This window comes from Trachypithecus francoisi, unplaced genomic scaffold (genome assembly GCF_009764315.1).
Source record: "Trachypithecus francoisi isolate TF-2019V2 unplaced genomic scaffold, Tfra_2.0 Lachesis_group3, whole genome shotgun sequence".
Taxonomy (NCBI): Eukaryota; Metazoa; Chordata; class Mammalia; order Primates; family Cercopithecidae; genus Trachypithecus; species Trachypithecus francoisi.
The window spans coordinates 104,511,613-104,531,202 of record NW_022681468.1 but is presented as its reverse complement, the minus strand read 5'-3'; the positions used below and the strand labels follow the sequence as shown (position 1 = coordinate 104,531,202).

At 43.8% G+C, this 19,590-nt stretch overlaps 1 protein-coding gene and 1 pseudogene across 5 annotated transcripts in view; one reads left to right on the top strand and one right to left on the bottom strand.

Annotated features, from left to right (window-relative positions):
- ALPK3 (alpha kinase 3) overlaps positions 1-19,590 on the top strand; it is a 60,796-nt gene that overhangs the window by 31,978 nt on the left and 9,228 nt on the right. For all 5 annotated transcript variants that reach the window (XM_033190904.1, XM_033190906.1, XM_033190905.1 and 2 more), the window contains 4 exons: positions 13,514-15,659; positions 16,368-16,515; positions 16,906-17,033; positions 17,167-17,202. In XM_033190904.1, the coding sequence (XP_033046795.1) occupies positions 13,514-15,659; positions 16,368-16,515; positions 16,906-17,033; positions 17,167-17,202 (2,458 nt within the window). The remainder of the gene's footprint in view (positions 1-13,513; positions 15,660-16,367; positions 16,516-16,905; positions 17,034-17,166; positions 17,203-19,590) is intronic.
- On the bottom strand, positions 9,600-9,717 carry LOC117071886 (annotated as a pseudogene).

Here is a 19,590-nt window from a genome sequence, read left to right as displayed (position 1 = left end):
GCTTCTGGTAGTGCTGGCTTAGATAATTCAACTACTGAGGACAACTAGAAAAGCTAGACAAAATATAAAAATATCTGCTTGAAGGCACTGGAGAGCTGACAAAGTGAAGAATTACTGGGCCAGGATCTGGGAGGAGATAGAAATCTAGAATGGTAGTCCCAGCATTTGACACAGCTTTTGTCCTGGGAGGTATTTCCTATGCCAGAAGAGGAGAATGAGAGACTGAGCAATAGTTTAGATAGTCTCATGAGACTAAGGAGACAAAAATTAGAGCCCATGGTCTCAAGAGTGGGAGCCCTTGTAAGCCCCCTGGGTTTTGGGTTGGGATTCTGAAGGTTTGTACCCTGGGAGAAAGGGGAATCAAGTAAATTACTCTCACAGTATTGAGGTATTGACGAACTCCAAGTCACGTGGTAAGAAATATCTCAATCCCTGAAATTAGAATTAGGTGGTTCAAGATACTTAGTGCCCTCAGGCACCTGGCAGAAGCAAACAAAAATCATATCTGGAGGATGACAGCATCATCTTAAGCCTCAAATTATTTTTAAAAAGTATTTCAAATGTAATATTCAGCATAGAATGAAGATAAGTCCACAGAAGATAGAAATTGGCCCACAGGTTGCTGGGCACACTGGCTCATGCTTGTAATCCCAGTACTGTAGGAGGCTGAGGTGGGCGGATCACTTGAAGCCAGGAGTTCAAGACCAGCCTGGCCAATGTGGTGAAACCCTGTCTCTACTAAAAATACAAGAATTAGGCCAGGCGTGGTGGCTGACGCCCATAATCCCAACTCTTTGGGAGGCTGGGGTGGGTGGATAACAAGGTCAGGAGTTCAAGACCAGTGTGGCCAAGATGGTGAAACCCTATCTCTACTAAAAATACAAAAATTAGCTGGGCGTGGTGGCAGGTGCCTGTAATTCCAGCTACTTGGAAGGCTGAGGCAGAGAATTGCTTGAACCCGGGAGACAGAGGTTGCAGTGAGCTGAGATTGCGCCACTGTACTCCAGCCTGGGTGATAGAGTGAGGCTCCATCTCAAAAAAACCCAAAAAACAAAAAACAAAAATTAGCCAAGTATGGTGGCACATGCCTGTAATCTCAATTACTTGGGAGGCTGAGGCACGAAAATCACTTAAACCTGGGAAGCAGAGGTTGCAGTGAACTGAGATTGTGCTACTGCACTCCAGCCTCAGTGACAGTGAGATTCTGTCTCAAAAAGAAAAGAAAAGAAAAGAAAAGAAAGAAATTGCCCCACAGGTTTCCAACTTTTGGAATTATTAGACGTGAATTGTAAAATTAAAATTAGTTTACCTCCTTCATATATTGAAGGAGATAAAAGACAAGATTGCAAATTTCACCAAATACCTAGAAACTATAAAAAGTGGAAAAGGCTAAGCGCAGTGACTCATGCCTGTAACCCCAGCACTTTGGGAGACTGAGGCAGGTGGATCACCTGAGGTCGGGAGTTCAAGACTAGCCTGGCCAACATGGCGAAACCTGTCTCTGCTAAAAATACAAAAATTAGCTGGGTGTGGTGATGCATGTCTGTAATCCCAGCTACTCAGGAGGCTGAGACAGGAGAATCGCTTGAACCCAGGAGGCAGAGGTTGCAGTGAGCTGGGATCACGCCACTGCACTTCAGCCTGGGCAACAGAGTGAGACTCGTCTCAAAAAAAAAAAACAAAAAACGGTGGAAAAGACCTGAAAATGAATCAATAGAATTCTGGGATTGAAAAATACAATAACTAATATTATTTATTATGGTTATGGCAGTTTCATTTCTGGATAAGATAGAGTAAATACACTCCATTCTGTATCCCCCACTGAATGCAGCCAAAAATTTAGGCAAAATATATGATACACCTACTTGACAACTTTGAAAAGCAAATAGTCACGGACAGATTGGGGATGAAGACCAGAACTCAAAGTACCACTGAACCTACAGTGTTTACTTTTTTTTTTCCCCCCTTCTGGCATTTCATGGCCTAGTCTTAATGCTGTCTGAAACCCAGATGTAAACATTAACATGGGCAGAGAGAGCTCCAGAAACTCTCTAGATCAGGCTTCAGGAATGGAAAAGAGATTTCTTGGCAGTGACAGTGGTAGCAGTAGAGGCCACAGACGCCTAAAACTTTAACAGAAGAGAATCTTCCCCCTCCAATCAGAGGAGCTGTGATCCTAAGAGTGGGACAAGCCCCTGTTCCTTTTTTTTTCTCCTGGGTCTCTTCCTTGGTCCAGATCACACACTCATGTGTGAAAGTATGTGGCAGAGAGGAGTAAAAGAAGCTCCAGCTATTTGGACAGAGGACTGAAAAAGGGGGCCCTATGGGGGAAACTATGGAGAGGGAAAAGCTTGGGAAAATGACCTCTGAGAATCATTAATGACCTCTGGGTTTATAAACTCTTTTTACATTTCTGGGCTCATTCCCAAGCTGTTTCTGCATGGATCTGATTCTGAAGAGCATATGAAAAACTTTGAGAATGAAATACTTGGAGAATAAAAAACTTTGAGAATAAAAAGACTAATGAACCATCATTCAAGTCCCACACTGGCCACTGGGTGGCACACACACATGGCGGATCCAAATAGCCCTGCAGGACGGGTGTGGTGGCTCATGCCTGTAATCCCAGCACTTTGGGAAGCCGAGGCAGGCAGATCACTTGAGGTCAGGAGTTCAAGACCAGCATGGCCAACATAGTGAAACACTTTCTCTACTAAATATACAAAAAATTAGCCAGGCATGGTGGCACATGCCTGTAGTCCTACCTACTTGGGAGGCTGAGGTGGGAGAATTGGTTGAACCCAGGAACCTGGGAGGCAGAGGTTGCAGTGAACTGAGATTGTGCCATTGCACTCCAGCCTGGGTGACAGAGTAAAGCTTCATCTCAAAAACAAGACAACAACAATAAGAAAACCCCAAATAGCACTGGAAAGGCTTGGAAAATATAGCCGAGATTGAAGCTATAACCTCAGAGGCCTGAATGAAATTTGTAGCCTGAACACAACTAGGTAGATTGCTTTCCAAGACAAAGATGTTAATACTCTCCATAAGATTTAAACAAGAATCAGAGTCTTGTAATATTTAAAATGTCCAAATACAATAAAAGTTATATGGCATATGAAAAATCATGAAAATCTCCACTTGAATGGAAAGACAATCAAAGAGTGCCAATGCCACAGTGACACAGATGTTAGAATCATCTGACTTTAAAATCATCTGACTTTACTATAAAAATGTGGCAAGTAAGGGTGAATACTCTGGAAACAAATGGAAAGATAGAAAGTCTCAGCAAAGATGTAAAAGACTAGCCTGGGGAACGTGGCAAAACCCTGTCTTTACAAAAAATACAAAAAAATTAGCTGGGTGTGGTGGCATGTGCCTGTAGGCTGAACTATTTGCAGGGCTGAGGTGGGAGGATCACTTGAGCCTAGGATGTTGAGGGTGCAGTGAGCCAAGATCACGCCACTGCACTCCAGCCTGGACAAAGTGAGACCCTGTCTCAAAAGAAAAAAAAAAAAGAGGTAAAAGATATGAAGAACCAAATATCAATTTTATTTTATTTTTATTTTTTATTTTTTTGAGACAGAGTTTTGCTCTTGTTGCCCAGGCTGGAGTGCCTGGCACACTGCAGTGGCATGATCTCGGTTCACTGCAACCTCCACCTCCTGGGTTCAAGAGATTCTCCTGCCTCAGCCTCCTGAGGGAGAAGTTGGGATTACAGATGTGTGCCACTACACTTGGCTAATTTCATATTTTTAGTACAGATGGGAGTTTCACTGTGTTGGCCAGGCTGGTCTTGAACTCCTGACCTCAGGTGATCCACCCACCCAAATATCAATTTTATTTTTATTTTATTTTTTATTTTTTTGAGACAGAGTTTTGCTCTTGTTGCCCAGGCTGGAGTGCCTGGCACACTGCAGTGGCATGATCTCGGTTCACTGCAACCTCCACCTCCTGGGTTCAAGAGATTCTCCTGCCTCAGCCTCCTGAGGGAGAAGTTGGGATTACAGATGTGTGCCACTACACTTGGCTAATTTCATATTTTTAGTACAGATGGGAGTTTCACTGTGTTGGCCAGGCTGGTCTTGAACTCCTGACCTCAGGTGATCCACCCACCCAAATATCAATTTTAGAACTGAAAATTACAATAACCGAATAAAAAGACTCACTGGTTGAGCACAACAACAGAATGATAGATGATAGGGAAAAGTCAGTGAACTTGAAGTTAAAGCAATAGAAATTATTCAATCTGAACACATATGCCCACACACAGAGAGAGAGAGAGGAAGGGAGGGAGAGAGAGGGAGAGAGAGAGAGAGAATCAGAAAAATCAATGAACAGAGCCTCAGAGACTTGTGGTGCAGTATCAAAAAGTCTAACACTTGTGTCACTGGATAATCAGAAAGAGAAAGACAGTGGTGCGGAAAAAAAAAATACGTGAAGGAATAATGGCTGAAAACTTTCAAAATTTGGCAAAAGTCACAAACCTATAGATCAAGAAGTTCAGCAAACCCTAAACAGGAAAAGCCCATAGAATTCCACATCCAGAAACCTCATAGCCAAACTGTTGGAAAGTAAAGACAATGAAAAATTCTTGGAAGTAGCCAGAGAAATGTAATACATTATTTATAGGGGAGCAATGATTTGAATGCCTGCAGATTTCTCATCAGAAACAATGGAGGCCAAAAGGAAGTGGAACAACATTTTTTTTTTAATGCTGAAAAAAAAAGAACTTTCAACCTGTAATTCTACATTCAGCAAAAATATCTTGAAGTATTGAAAGTGAAATAAAGACATTCTCAGATAATGGAAAAAACAAGAGACTACATTGTCAGCAGAATGTAGAAGAATTGTTCTAGAAGAATTGCTAGGCTGGGAGCTGTGGCTCATGCCTGTAATCCCAGCATTTTGGGAGGCTGAGGCAGACTCACCTGAGGTCATGAGTTCGAGATCAGCCTGGCCAACATGGTGAAACCTCTTCTCTACTAAAAATACAAAAAAAATTTGCCAGGTGTGGTGGGGAGCACCTGTAATCCCAACTACTGAGGAGGCTCAGGCAAGAGAATCACTTGAACCCAGGAGGCTGAGGTTGCAGTGAACTGAGATTGTACCACTGCACTCCAGCCTGGGTGATAGAGCCAGACTTGGTCTCAAAAAAAAAAAAAAAAAAAAAGAATTGCTAAAGTAAATTTTTCATACAGAAAGGAAATAATACCAGAAGGAAACCTGAAACATCAAGAATGAAGGAAGGGCAATGGAAATGGTAAATATCCTGGTAAATATAATAGATCATTTCATCTTGATTTCTTTAAAATATGTTTGAAGGTAAAAAGTTAAAAAAAAAGTACATTATCTGCTGGAGGTTTTTTAATGCATGCAAATGTAATATATAAGACAAATACAACATAAAGGGGTATAGGGTAAAGAAACCTATATGGTGGTGAGATTACTGTATGGCACTTGAAGTGGTAAAATGTTGACTCTAAGTAGACTGTGGAAAGTTAAGTATGTATATTATAAGCTCTAGAGCAACAACAAAAATACTACACAAACAGATATAGTAAAAATCACACTATATAAGTTAAAGTGGAATACTAAAAGATATTCTAATCTAAAAGGAGGCAAGAATAGGGAAATACAGGAAGGAAAAAGAGAGGAAACAAATAGAAAACAAAAAATTATTGAGCAAAATCTAAACCTATAAATAATTGTATTAAATATAAATGGTCTAAACATATCAATTAAATGACAGATTGTGAAACAGGACCAGAAAAACTTTCCCAACTTGATGCTGTTGATAAGAAATCCACTTCAAATATAATGATATAGATCAGTTACAAGTAAAATAATAGAAAAATATATATCATGCAAACACTAATCAGATGAAAGCTGGAATGGCAATATTAGTATCAGACAGAGTAGACTTCTGAGGAAAGAAAATTACTGGCTGGGTACAGTGGCTCACGCCTGCAATCCCAGCACTTGGGGAGGCCAAGGCGGGCAGATCACCTGAGGTCGGGAGTTTGAGACCAGCCTAACCAACATGGAGAAAACTCATCTCTACTAAAAATACAAAAATTAGCCAGGTGTGGTGGTGCATGCCTGTAATCCCAGCTACTTGGGAGGCTGAGGCAGGAGAATCACTTGAACCCGGGAGGCGGAGGTTGCATTGAGTCGAGATCATGCCATTGCACTCCAGCCTGGGCAACAAGAGCAATACTCTGTCTCAAAACAAACAAACAAACAAACAAACAAAAACATTACTAAGGGAAAAATAGTGAACTATCTAATGATAAAAGGGTCAATTCAAGAAGACATAACAATAAAAAATGTGTATGCACCTAACAACATACCTTCAAAATACACGAAGCAAAACCTGACAGAATTGAAAAGAGAAATAGAGAAAACAACAATTATAGTTGGAGACTTTAACACTCCTCTCTCAGTAATCAATAGAACTAGTAGATAGAAAATCAGTAAGGATATGAAAGAACTGAATGGCACTATCAACCAACTGTCTAATAGACATATATAGAATACTCTGTGTAACAACAGAATACTCATTCTTTTCAAGTGCATATAAAATATTCACCAAAATAGATCATATCCTGGGTCATAATATAAATCTTAACAAATGTGAAGTAATTGAAATAATACAAAGTATGCACTCTGATCAAAATGAAATTAAACTAGAAATCAATGACAGAAAGGTAATAGAAAAATTTCTAAACACTTTTAAAAAAAGAACATACTTTTATGGGTCAAGAAAGAAGTCCTAAGGCCAATAAGAAAACATTTTAAATTGAATGAAAGTGAAAATACAACATACCAAAATGTTGGATGCTGCTAAATCAGTGCCTTGAGGAAAATGTATAGCATTAAAATTTTTATATTAGAAAAGAAAAAAAATCTGAAATATCAATAACTTGAGTTCCTACCTTAGAAAACTAGAAAAAGAAGAGAAAAAAACCCAAAGCAAATAGATAGAAAAGAACGGAAAATAATAAAACTAAAACCGGGAAAACTGTGGAGAAAATAAACCCAAAGCTAGTTATTTGAAAAGATAAATAATATCAATAAACCTCTGGCAAGACTTACATAGAAAAAAAAAAGAAGACACAAAATACAAGTATTAAGAATGAAAGAGGGGCTATCACTACAGCCCCTGTAAGGACTGACAGGGTAAAAAAAAAGACTACTATGAAAAACTGCACATAAGTTTAACAACTTACATGAAATACAGCAATTATTTAAAAATTACAAACTACCAAAACTTATGCAAAAGTGACTACCCTGCCCCATCCCTGTTAAGGTCCTGGTTTTGTCCCTTGCTCTCCCAAACCAGCATTCCAGGGCCGTGACCCCTTAGAAGGTTGTAAACCATACTACTTTTCATTCATTTGTTCTTTCCTGTTCTTTCCCTTATGTGTTTGGCACTGTGAAGGATGCAAAGGTGAATAAAACTTTTTATTTTTATTTTTATGATTTTATTTGAAGAGACAGGGTCTCACTCTATTATTGCCCAGGCTGGAGTGCAGTGGTGTGATCATAGCTTACTGCAGCCTCCAACTCCTGGGCTCAAGCAATTCTCCCACCTCAGCCTCCAGAGTAGCTAGAACTACAGGCATATGCCATCACACCTGGCTAAGTATTTTGTGTTTTTGTAGTGACAGGGTCTTGCTGTGTTGCCAGGCTGGTTTTGAACTTTGGGCCTCAAGCAATTTTCCTACAGTGGCCTCCCAAAGCACTGGGATTCTAGACATGAGCAACCATACCTGGCCATAGACTGAGTCCTTAATATCTGAGAATTTATGAGGGAAGAGGGAAGAAGACAGGATGGCAAATTAAACCTACTAATATCACTTGTAGTAAAAAAGCTTACATAGAGCCAACTAGGTTCATTCTGCTCACACCATTTTTATTTTTAAGAAATATATGACATTCCTTCTCATATCTTTACATAGTTCCAGATATAGATGTAAACACACACACACACACACACACACACACACACACTCCGTCATAATGTTTAGTAAGAGGGGTCAGCCCTTGTAGAATTGTACAGAGAATATTCAGTCATCCACCATGTATTTATTGATTTCCAACTCCTAGGTCTGCATTGGGCCCTCTTCAGAGGGGAAGAGTTCACAGATTAGCAGGTGACATATGCATGAAATAAATAACTACCACACGGAATGGAGGTATAATGATGGAATTAGGTAAATTTGCTATGGAGGCCACTAACATTTTTTGGGGTAGAGGAGAGAACTCAGGAAGTCTTTAAAGAAGAAAAGAAACTTGAATGAGGTCTTCAAGGATGAGAAGGAGTCCTTCAGGAGGGCAAGGAGAAAGGTGAGAATGTCTGGCACAGAAAAAAATACATAAAGGAGTTACAAAACAGCACATTTGTCAGTACAGAAGTTAGTGTTGGGCGGAGGGACCCAAGAGATGAACCTGGAGAGACAGATCTGGGACTCTTGCTGAGGGACAGGCCTCACTGATCACACAAGCGTTGATTTCCATATATACTTTCATTTTTAATTGTATTTTTGTTAACTATATGTCACATGCACAAGGTATAAAATTCAAAAAGTACAAAAGATATATAGAGAATATTAAGTCTCCCCACTTCACTATCCCCACTGCTCAGGTCCTCTTCCTGAAGGCAGTTGCCAAAGCAGGTTCTTTGGGCATCCTTCCAGAGCTGTTTTCTTTAACATTTGAAAATATGTGTGTGTGTCTGTGTATTTTCCACACAAAGGTTGCATATTATATTTTCTATCCTTTACCTTGCTTTTTTATTTGGATATTTGTTTTATTTATTTGGAATGTGGATATACCATAATTCACTGGATCAGTCCTGTATTATTGGAATTTAGGTGATTCCTAGTCTATTGCTATCATAAACAATGCTGCAGTAAATATCCTTGTATATAAGTCCATCTGTACATGAAGGTATACCTGTATGATAAATTCCTAGGAATGGAATTTTTGGGTTAAAGAGTATAAGTATTTTTAGTTTTAATAGATAATGTCAAATTGCCATCTGTAGAGGCTGTGCGATGCCTGTAACCCTGGCCAAGAGAGTACAGCAGTCCACCTTATCCACAAAAGATACTTTCCCAGATCCCCAGCAGATGCCTGACCCTGTGGATAGTACCAAACCCTACATATATTATGTTTTTTCCTATACATACACACCTATGATAAAATTTAATTTATAAATTAGGCACCATAAGAGATTAACAACCATAATCATAAAATAGAAAACTATAGTAATATGCTGGCATCACTACTCTTGCGCTTTGGGGCCATTTATTAAGTAAAATAATGATTACTTGCACTCAAGCCCTGAGATACCAGGACAGTTGATCTGGTAACAAGACAGCTACTTAATGGGTAATGGGCAGCCTAGTGTGTACCTTGTGACTATACTGGACAAAGGGTTGTTTCACAGCCCAGGTGGGGTGGCATGAGATTTTATCTTGCTGCTCAAAACAGCACAAATTTTACAATTTGTTTTTTCTTTTTACTTTGGTTAATCTTTAAAACTCTCCCATGGCAACAATCATGGATTACTATGTCATATAACACCTAAGTCTTAAATCTCCACAGGAAAACATACCACCATCGAGTGCCATGGCATCCTATAGAGAACTTCCATCTTTGGTCACAGCATTAAGAGCTCTTGGTTTCACAGCCTCTTTGAAATGACCTATAAAATTTATCAATTGTTTCTTTCTGGAATTTTTCATTTAATATTTTCAGACCAAGATTGGCCACAGTTAACTGAAACCATGGAAAGCAAAACCGTGAATAAGAAGGGGCTACTGTGTGATTGAACTTTTTGCTCCTTGAAGCTAGGGTTTTTTGACTTTATCCTGTCAGTGATGGTAAGCCATTGAAAGGTTTTTTAAGAGGGGAGTGTTACAGTCAGGTTTGTGTTTTGGAAAGGTCATTTGGGCTGCAGTGAGGAAAAGAGTTTAGCAGAGGCAAAGACTAAAGTCATGGATATCAATTAGGAGGCTTTACAGTAGTCCAGGCAAGACAGAATTGTTGGCAGCTCCGATTAGGCAGTTTGCAGTGGAGATGAAGGAAATGGATATTGAGATAAAGAAGAAGTAGGTTCAATAGAACTGAGGGATTGATCTGGCTGAGAGTGCGTTAGGAGTGAGGGTAGCTTTCATCAAGAAGTTCTATTTCCATGAGTCTTGTGAACAGCAACAGGCTTGTATGCACAGTCTGCACCTTCTTTGTAGATTTATAGATCTTATGTCTTTATTTAAATATTTTCTAATCCTAGAATATCAAAAGATAAAAAAGAGGCTGTAATATATTACTAACTGCTGTTTGTTGGCACCAAGGCAGTTTTGTCTGTTAATATCTGGTTGTCAGAGAAGTTGGAAGAGCATCTTTATTAAGATTCTTCAGTCAGGCCGGGTGCAGTGATTCATGCCTATAATTCCAGCACTTTTGGAGGCTGAGGCGGGTAGATCATTTGAGGCCAGGAGTTCAAGACCAGCCTGGCCAACATAGCGAAACCCCATCTCTACTAAAAAATACAAAAATTAGCTGGGTGTGGTGGCACACACCTGTAATCCCAGCTACTCATGAGGCTAAGGCAGGAGAATCGCTTGAACCCAAGAGGTAAAGATTCCAGTCAGCCAAGATCATGCCAGTGCACTCCAGCCTGGGTAACAGAGCAAGACTCCATCTCAAAAGAAAAAAAAAAAAAAGATTCTTCAGTCAGCCTGTAGTCCCAGCTATTTGGGAGGCTGAGGTGGGAGGATAACTTGAGCCCAATAGGTTGAGGCTGTAATCCTGCCTGTGAATAGCCACTGCATGCCAGTCTGGGCAAGATGGCAAGAACCTGTCTCAGAAAAAAAAAAAATCCTTCAGTCAGACTTATTCCTGCTATTTGCCAAACCAATTTTTCCCACATCCATACCATTCATTCAAAATTCTGAATTTAGGCTGGGTGCAGTAGCTCACACCTATAATCCTAGCACTTTAAGAGGCTCAGGTGGGAGCGTTGCTTGAGGCCAGGAGTTTGAAACTACCCTGGCCAACATGGCAAGACCCCATCTCTAATTTTAAAATATAAAATAAATTTTAAAATTTAAAATTTAAAAACCAGATAATTCCTAATTTAGTAAAGTAACTTTAAATTCTACACTCAATTTACCTGCATTTTAATTATGTATATTTAAAAGTCTTTCATTTTGTGATCTGATTGCTTTGATTTTGTGTGTGGTCCTGATATTTAAAAATAATTTTATGTTATAATTTCAGTTTTATATAATACCATTAATTATTTCATCTGTTCACTCAGTTTCTACTAATTTTTTATGATGAAAAATGATACAATGTTTTCACTTTTTCTCTGCATTTTCTTCATTCATCTTCTTTTTTTGGGGCCAGAGTTTCACTCTTGTTGCCCAAGTTGGAGTGCAATGGCGCAATCTTGGCTCACTGTAACCTCCACCTCCTGGGTTCAAGCGATTCTCCTGCCTCAGCCTCAGAGTAGCTGGGATTACAGGCGCGTGCCACCATGCGTGGCTAATTTTTTGTATTTTTAGTAGAAACAGGGTTTTACTATGTTAGCCAGGGTGGTCTCAAACTCCTGACCTCAGGTGATCTGCCTGCCTCGGCCTCCCAAAGTGCTGAGATTACAGGTTTGAGCCACCGTGCCCGGCCTTCATTAATTTTCTATCTCATATTAACCTAAAGTTTGATTTCTAAGTGATTATCTTTATGTAGGTAAATATCCTCTATTTCTGTTACTTGGTTTTTCAGCTTTGAGTAATGTCTTTGGTGCCTGGCTCTTACAGGTGACACAATCAAGGAAGTTACTTCACTTGGTTATTTTCTTCCCCTTTCCACTTTCACGCTGGCTCTGTTGTATCTGTATCGTCAGGGCATAGAACATTGACATTCTGATTTGCCATTCTAAACCCCACTTGATTTTAGTTTTGCTTCTACAGTTATATGTTAATATGCATTAATATATATGTTAATGTAAGTGAAATATATTTAGTGCTTATCATCAGCTCTTTTGCTGTTGTTTCCTCAATCATCTTTTGGTTGACTACATTTGTTCCCTGGTGATTTCCTCAAGCAGGGCCTGTGGGAACAGTATTCCTTTAGTCTTTGTATGCTAAAACATAATGTTCTTGGCTTAGCAATTTTCTGGAGGTTTCTTCAGGAGTGTAGTTGCCAGTGTTTTCTGAGATCTGCCTCCTCCGTTCCATCTCCTCTCCTTGTCTGCTCTGCTCAGCTCCCGTGTCTTCGGCCAGTTTCCACCCAGGCCTCCATGACCCTGCAGCTCTTGTTGCATGGGTTTATAAGCTCAGGATGAGACCTTCGTCTACAGTAGCTGTGATTTTGCCAGCGTCTTGAGACCTGCTGAACAGCTCCACTCCCCGTGCGCTGAGCTGTGGCCCTGTTTATTTCCCCATATCACTTTGCTCCTCCTCAGCTTCCCAGGGTCTGCATCTGTTGGCTTTTGGCCTCTGTTATCCTTTTGTTTGTTTTTTGAGAATAGGTTTTATTTGCCTCCAGTTCACTAACAAAGGATTTTGCTTTGTTTATTTCATGTTTACTTTAGTGGTTTTGATGATATCTTGGAGGAAAAGAGGCAAATCACTGTTAAACGCCACCATGTTTGACAGGAAGTCCTTTAAAAGTGGGTGGCAATATGATATAACAACAAAGAGCTTGGGATTTGGAGCGAAATACACCCAGCTGCAAATCTGAACTCCGCCACTTACTGACTACCTGATGGTGGACAGATCGCATGCCTTCTTGTCATTGTTATCTCTAGAATGGGGCTGATTCTCCTAAGTAGTCATACTGTATGAGGAGTAAGTGGGGTGATATTATCTACAGGGGCCTAGCATAGTGCTTTGCAAATACATGTTCAAAAGGGTAACATTATAATGTTTCATTAATTTCCTGGCATAGACGCCATTCAGAATTACTATAATCCTCTCTGCTTTGATGGCATCCATTATTACCACTCACTCAATGTTACCGGTGGATGCCGGGACATTGAGGCCATTATTGGGACATCCTTTGGCACTGTCTCACTTCACCCATAATTCTATCCAAGGCAAGTAGTGCCACAGGAGAAGGACTGCTCTGGGAACCCTGGGGAGAGGATATTCTCCTTCATATGGTAGGGGTGAGGGGTGGAATAAGCCATGAGCAAGGTCTTTCAGGAAAGGCAGGATTTCTTCAGGAAGAGGTGGGAAGGGCAAGAGCTGGGTCTGGATGCTGGATATTCCCCAGTCCAGATACTGAGATCAGAGATTAGGGTGGGTGGGCATGGATGGGGCTTTGGGAATTTGTCACATGTCTTTGCCTCCCAACTTCCAGCGGGCCTGAGAAACCAGGCAGCAAGATTCCCATCAGAGCAGTTGTGGATGAGGTCAGAGGAGGCTGGGATGCCAGATTGGAAAGAGATCTGAATGTCCATGTAGTTAAATCCTTGCTTTTGTCCCTGTGTTCTCAGGTCCTGGAATGCCAGACAACCATGGCTCCTACTGTGTCGGCTAGCAGCAGCTCTGGTGTAGCTTCCATTGGTTGTAGCACCTCTGACAGTCAAGGTATCTTTGAACCCATGGATATGGAAACCCAGGAGGATGGGAGAACATCTGCTAACCAGAGAAATGGAAGCAAGAAGAATGTGCAGGCAGATGAGAAGATACAGGTGGATGGAAGGACCAGGGGAGACGGAACACAGACAGCCCAGAGGACACGGGCAGATAGGAAGACACAGGTGGATGCTGGGACACAAGAAAGGAAGAGGCCACAGTCAGACAGGAGTGCACAGAAGGTCATGGTGACACAGGGAAGGGCAGAGACACAGCTAGAAACAACACAGGCAGGTGAGAAGGTACAGGAAGACAGGAAGGCCCAGGCAGATGAGGGCACACAGGAAGACAGAAGGATGCAGGAAGAGAAGGGGATGCAGTCAGCGGGGAGTGCGCCCACAGCCACGGAAGGTCAGTCAGAGCAGGAGGCAGTGACCAGCCTTGGCCCACCATCCAGAACCCCCGAACTCCCACCTACAGAGGGTCCTAGAGCTCCTCTGAGTATTGAATGTTTTACACAGATCCCAGAAGGGTCTTGTGTCCCAGAAAAACCTGGTTTCCCACCCAGATCTGAGGAGGCAGCAGTCACAGCGTCCAGGAACCATGAGCAAACTGTGCTGGGTCCCCTGTCAGGGAACCTCATGCTCCCAGCACAACCGCCGCATGAAGGGAGTGTGGAGCAGGTGGGAGGAGAGAGATGCCAAGGGCCACAGTCATCAGGGCCAGTCCAGGCCAAGCAGGAGGACAGCCCGTTCCAGTGCCCCAAGGAGGAGCAGCCAGGGGGAGTGCCGTGTGTGGATCAGGGTGGCTGTCCTCCAGCTGGCCTGAGCCAGGAGGTACCCACAATGCCTTCTCTTCCTGGAACTGAGCTGACTGCTAGCCCAAAGGAGGGGCCGAGCAGTACCCTGACTTCTCAGCACAGGAGCACGGCTGCCTTCCTGCCCTCTGAGGATCAGGCCCTGATAAGTTCTGCCCCAACACTGCACCTGGGGCCAGGGACCCCCACTCAGAGTCACCCACCAGAAACCATGGCCACCAGCAGTGAGGGGGCCTGTGCCCAGGTATCAGATGTGGAGGGGCGGACCCCAGGTCCCCGGAGCTGTGACCCTGGCCTCATAGATTCCCTGAAGAACTACCTGCTTCTGCTGTTGAAGCTGTCCAGCACAGAGACGAGTGGAGCAGGGGGAGAGTCCCAGGTCGGGGCAGCTACCGGAGGTCTGGCGCCCTCAGCCACTCTGACACCCACTGTGGAAGTGGCTGGGCTGAGTCCCCGGACATCGAGGCGTATCCTGGAGCGTGTGGAGAACAACCACCTGGTGCAGAGTGCACAGACCCTGCTGCTGAGCCCCTGTACCTCCCGCCGCCTCACTGGCCTCCTGGACCGCGAGGTGCAGGCTGGCCACCAGGCCCTTGCTGCTACCCGAGGCTCCTGGGGTCCTGGTCCCAGCTCCCTCACTGTCCCTGCCATTGTGGTAGACGAGGAGGGCCCTGGGCTGGCCTCAGAAGGAGCCAGTGAGGGTGAGGGAGAGGTTTCCCTTGAGGGGCCTGGCCTCCTGGGGGCCTCTCAGGAGAGCAGCATGGGTGATCGGCTGGGGGAGGCAGGTAGGCAGGCAGTCCCTGGGCAGGGACCCTCAACAGAGAGCATAGCCCAGGAACCCTCCCAAGAGGAGAAGTTCCCAGGGGAGGCTCTGACAGGTCTCCCAGCAGCTACACCTGAGGAACTGGCTCTAGGGGCCCGGAGGAAGAGATTTCTCCCTAAGGTCAGAGCAGCAGGAGATGGGGAGGAGACCACACCTGAAGAAAGAGAGAGCCCCACCGTTTCCCCCCGGGGGCCCAGGAAAAGCCTGGTGCCTGGGTCCCCAGGGACTCCAGGGCGGGAGAGACGCTCCCCTACGCAGGGCAGAAAGGCGAGCATGCTGGAGGTGCCTCGGGCAGAGGAGGAGCTGGCGGCAGGAGACCTCAGCCCCAGCCCCAAGGCTGGCGGTCTGAACACAGAGCTGGCCCTGGATGAAGGCAAGCAGGAGACACTGGCCAAGCCCAGGAAAGCCAAAGACCTGCTGAAAGGTGAGCAATGGGGAGGGAGGCGGGGGATGGCATCACAGGACAGGGCCGCCATGGAGCCATGGAAAGCACGCTGCTGCTGCTAACAGCACCACCCCATGACAGATAGCATATCCCTCCTCAGGATTCACAAATTACCTTGGTAAAGGTACCCTTCTCTCACAGCCTTTGGAATCTGAAAGGCCTAGTTCTTGTTTTGGTTCTGCCACTCCACAAAGTGGAAATAACAGTACCACCTTTGCAATGACGTGAGGCTTAAATGGGACGGAATAGGTGAAGTGCTTAGCACAGGGCCTGGCTTCAGTAGCGTTCTAGTTCTCCATCATCACCAATCCCCCTTTACAGAGTTGTAGCATGATTACAGAGTGGTGGGGACAGGATTCAAATGCAGGCTTCTAGAGTTAGGGACCTAGAATGCAAACTGAAGTTCCTGTCTCAACTGCTGTGTGGGTCCTCAGCTAGGAGCCCTCCCAGCCTGGGGTCAAGGTGGAGTAGGGGCTTCTGTCTAGCTGAGATGTGTGCTTTGGGGGTCAGGGCAGAAGCCTGAGATACAGGCAGGAAGCACCTGGGGGCTGTGAGGCACCTTGGTTGGTCTGTGTGGAGACTTGAATCCTGTTTTCTCCCAGCCTTTTCCACCAAGGACACCCAGGAAAGCAAAGATATGGCCAGAGGAGAGGTGTTATTCCCCTCTTGACTGGACCCTGCTCTCAGCCCCACAGGTCATCCGGAAGATTCGGGTAGAGCAGTTTCCTGATGCCTCCGGTAGCCTGAAACTCTGGTGCCAGTTTTTCAACATTCTTAGTGACTCAGTCTTGACATGGGCCAAGGATCAGTGCCCAGTGGGCGAGGTGGGCAGGAGGTAAGCCAACGATACCACCATCACCTGACCTGGCTCCCTGATTGCAGTAATACTGTTGGGCACTGTCCTAGTGCTTTGAGCCTATTGCCTCATTAATCCTCACAATAACCAGGGGAGGTCCTTTTATTTCCATAGTAGAGATGAGAAAATGGAGGCTCAGCATTCTTTAAACCACTTGTCCAAAGCCACACAGCTAGTAAGTGTCAGGACTGCAAACCAGATCTGTGGGCTTCAGTACCAGCTCTTGGCCCTGGAATTGCACTGCTTCCCCAGAGTTCTCAGAGCTGGGGTTCTCAGCAGTCTCTGAGAGTGGGCTCCAAGGATGCTTAGGACCACAGTCTGCCCCATGCCATGGCAATGGCCCTCATGAGTAGGGTCTCCAATCTGCAGCGCAGGGGACGAGGGGCCGGCGGCCTTGGCCATCGTGCAGGCCTCCCCCGTAGACTGCGGCGTGTATCGGTGCACTATCCACAACGAGCACGGCTCGGCCTCCACCGACTTCTGCCTCAGCCCTGAGGGTGAGTGTGCCCTGCGGCCCGGGGTCTCAGCCTGGCCTGGCTCCTGGGGGGTGGGCAGCAGTCATCTTTGAGAGAAGGCAGTCTCTTGGCACAGCAGCCTGAAGGCGCTGCTTTCTTCTTTTTCTGTATCTAGTGTTGTCTGGATTCATCTCCAGAGAAGAAGGTGAAGGTATGGTGCCCCCCTGGGGAAGGCAGGGTGGTCCTACCCCTGCCATCTGCAGGGAGGACCCTCTTTAAGGGCTTGGAGTCTGATCCCAATCCACATACTGCTCGCCTTTGCCTCCTAGTTTAGGATATGACTTGGGGAGATGATAGAGGAGGACTGCTGTATCAGAAGGTTGTGGGGGAAGAAGTGGCCAAGGGGGCCACCGCACCGGAGTTAGTTCACCCTTGTGCCCTTTGTCCATGTCAGAGTCTTTGATCCAGGGCAGAATTGGCCACCAGGGCATGTCTTGTCCTGCCAGCTCCTACCCAGGATTTCTCACAGTACTCTGTGGACCCCAGCATTAGATTCACACAGGGAACCTGTTAGAAATGCAGTTTCCTGGTCCCTGCTGCACTACGGACATCTTTAATGACCTAGGAAGGACCTAGGAACATTGCATTTTCAGCAAACTTCCTGGTGATCATGAAATACCTGCAAAGTTTGATACACATTTGAAGGGCTCAAATAGGGATGGATATGTACTGCTCTTGCAAGAGACAGGCTAAGGCTTGGGACTGTGAAGGCAGCCAGTGATGAAAAGATGTTTAGAGCTATACTTGCTAACAAATGCATTAATTCCTTCATTCACTCACTCTTTCAATCACTCATTTATCCAACTAGTGACTTTGTTTTGAGATGAAGTCTCACTGTCACTCAGGCTGGAGTGCAGTGGCATGATCTTGGCTCACTGCAACCTCTGCTTCCTGGGTTCAAGCAATTCTCGTGCCTCAGTCTCCCCGGTAGCTGGGATTACAGATGTGCACCACCACACTCAGCTCATTTTTGTATTTTTAGTAGAGACAGGTTTCACCATGTTGGCCAGTCTGGTCTCAAACTCCTGACCTCAAGGGATCCGCCTGCATTGGCCTCCCGAAGTGCCAATTACTGACTTTTGTTTAGTAATCGAATAAAGTTTAATCAATATCAAATATAACCTCAACCTCAAAACTAAATAATAATTATTTAATATCATCAAACATCCAGTCAGAGTTCCCCAAATGTCTCATATACGTTGGTTTATTTGAATCAGGAACCACTCATTGCTTTTGGCTGATGCACCTCCCAAGTCTCTCTTAATATTTAACAGTTTCTCCTACTTTATTTGTTTTTTTCCTTTGCCATGTATTTGTTAAAGTCATTGGTATAGAATTTCTAACATTCTGGATTTTGTTGATTGTATTCCCATTTAACATGCTCCCCCATGCACGTGCATCTTCTAAATTGGTAATCAGATTTAGATGTTCGGTCAGATTCAGGTGTGAATTTTTTTTTTTTTTGCAAGAATAACTCACAGGTGCTGTGTATACCTTTTGTATCCTATCTGGAGGCACATAATGTCAGATGGTTTCCGTTTTAGTAATGTTAAGATTGGTCATTGGTTCATTCAGGTGGTATCTGTGTGATCCATCCCATTTTAAAGTTAAAAACAATCTGATACAAACCCTATTGTTATCTAGGGGTTTTAGCAGTCACTGATTATTGCCTAAATCTATTATTTCATTAGCAGTTGCAACATGGAGATAGTTTAATTTGATCTTTTCTTCTTCATTCATTAGCTGATTTTTTTCTGTAAAAAAGGGATGATTATTTGGTTATCACAATACATAAGTTCCAACAGGAAATGAAGGATAAATATTTGCTCTTTTCCCTTTAGTTACTAGAATAATGAGCTGGTGCCCTACCATTTTCCATAGGTGACCAGTGAGGTTATTGTTTGAGGGAGGAGATTGGATTTTTTTTTTTTTTTTTGGTCACCACTATGAATACATGGATTTTTAACATATTTGATATATTCAACATGTTGCAGCAATTATTTTTGTTGCCAAGATTGTTTCCTTTTTGGCCCAAGGGAGCCCCTTCAGGTTGGCCCCTGTGTCCTTCTGCCAAGTCTCTAATAGCTTTTGCTAGCTCTCTTGCTTTCTGGTCTCACACAATATTTCAGGTCCTTGCTGTACACTTTCTGCCTAGACCTGGAATCAACCATTTCTTTAGAAAGCTCTGGTTTCCCTTTAATGGGAAATTATATTTAGTGGTCACAATTTGAGCACTCACTGCTGCTGGATTTGTCCTGCAAACTTTTTGTTTCAGTCAAACATGTTGGTTGAAATGGAGTCATGTATTCATCTAATCAAAACAATGAATTCTAAAACAAAGTAATTCTGGTATTCTGCATTGATTGCTATTGCCACAGAAAACCCCTGCCTTCCACAAGCACATCCTGAACACTGTGTTTGGACAGTGCTCAGAATGCGTTTGTGGAAGGCAGGGTTTATGTGATGGATACCACACAGGTACCACTAGATGGCAGGGGTTGAATCAAGTAGAGTTTCTGCCCCAAGGAGCTCATAGTCT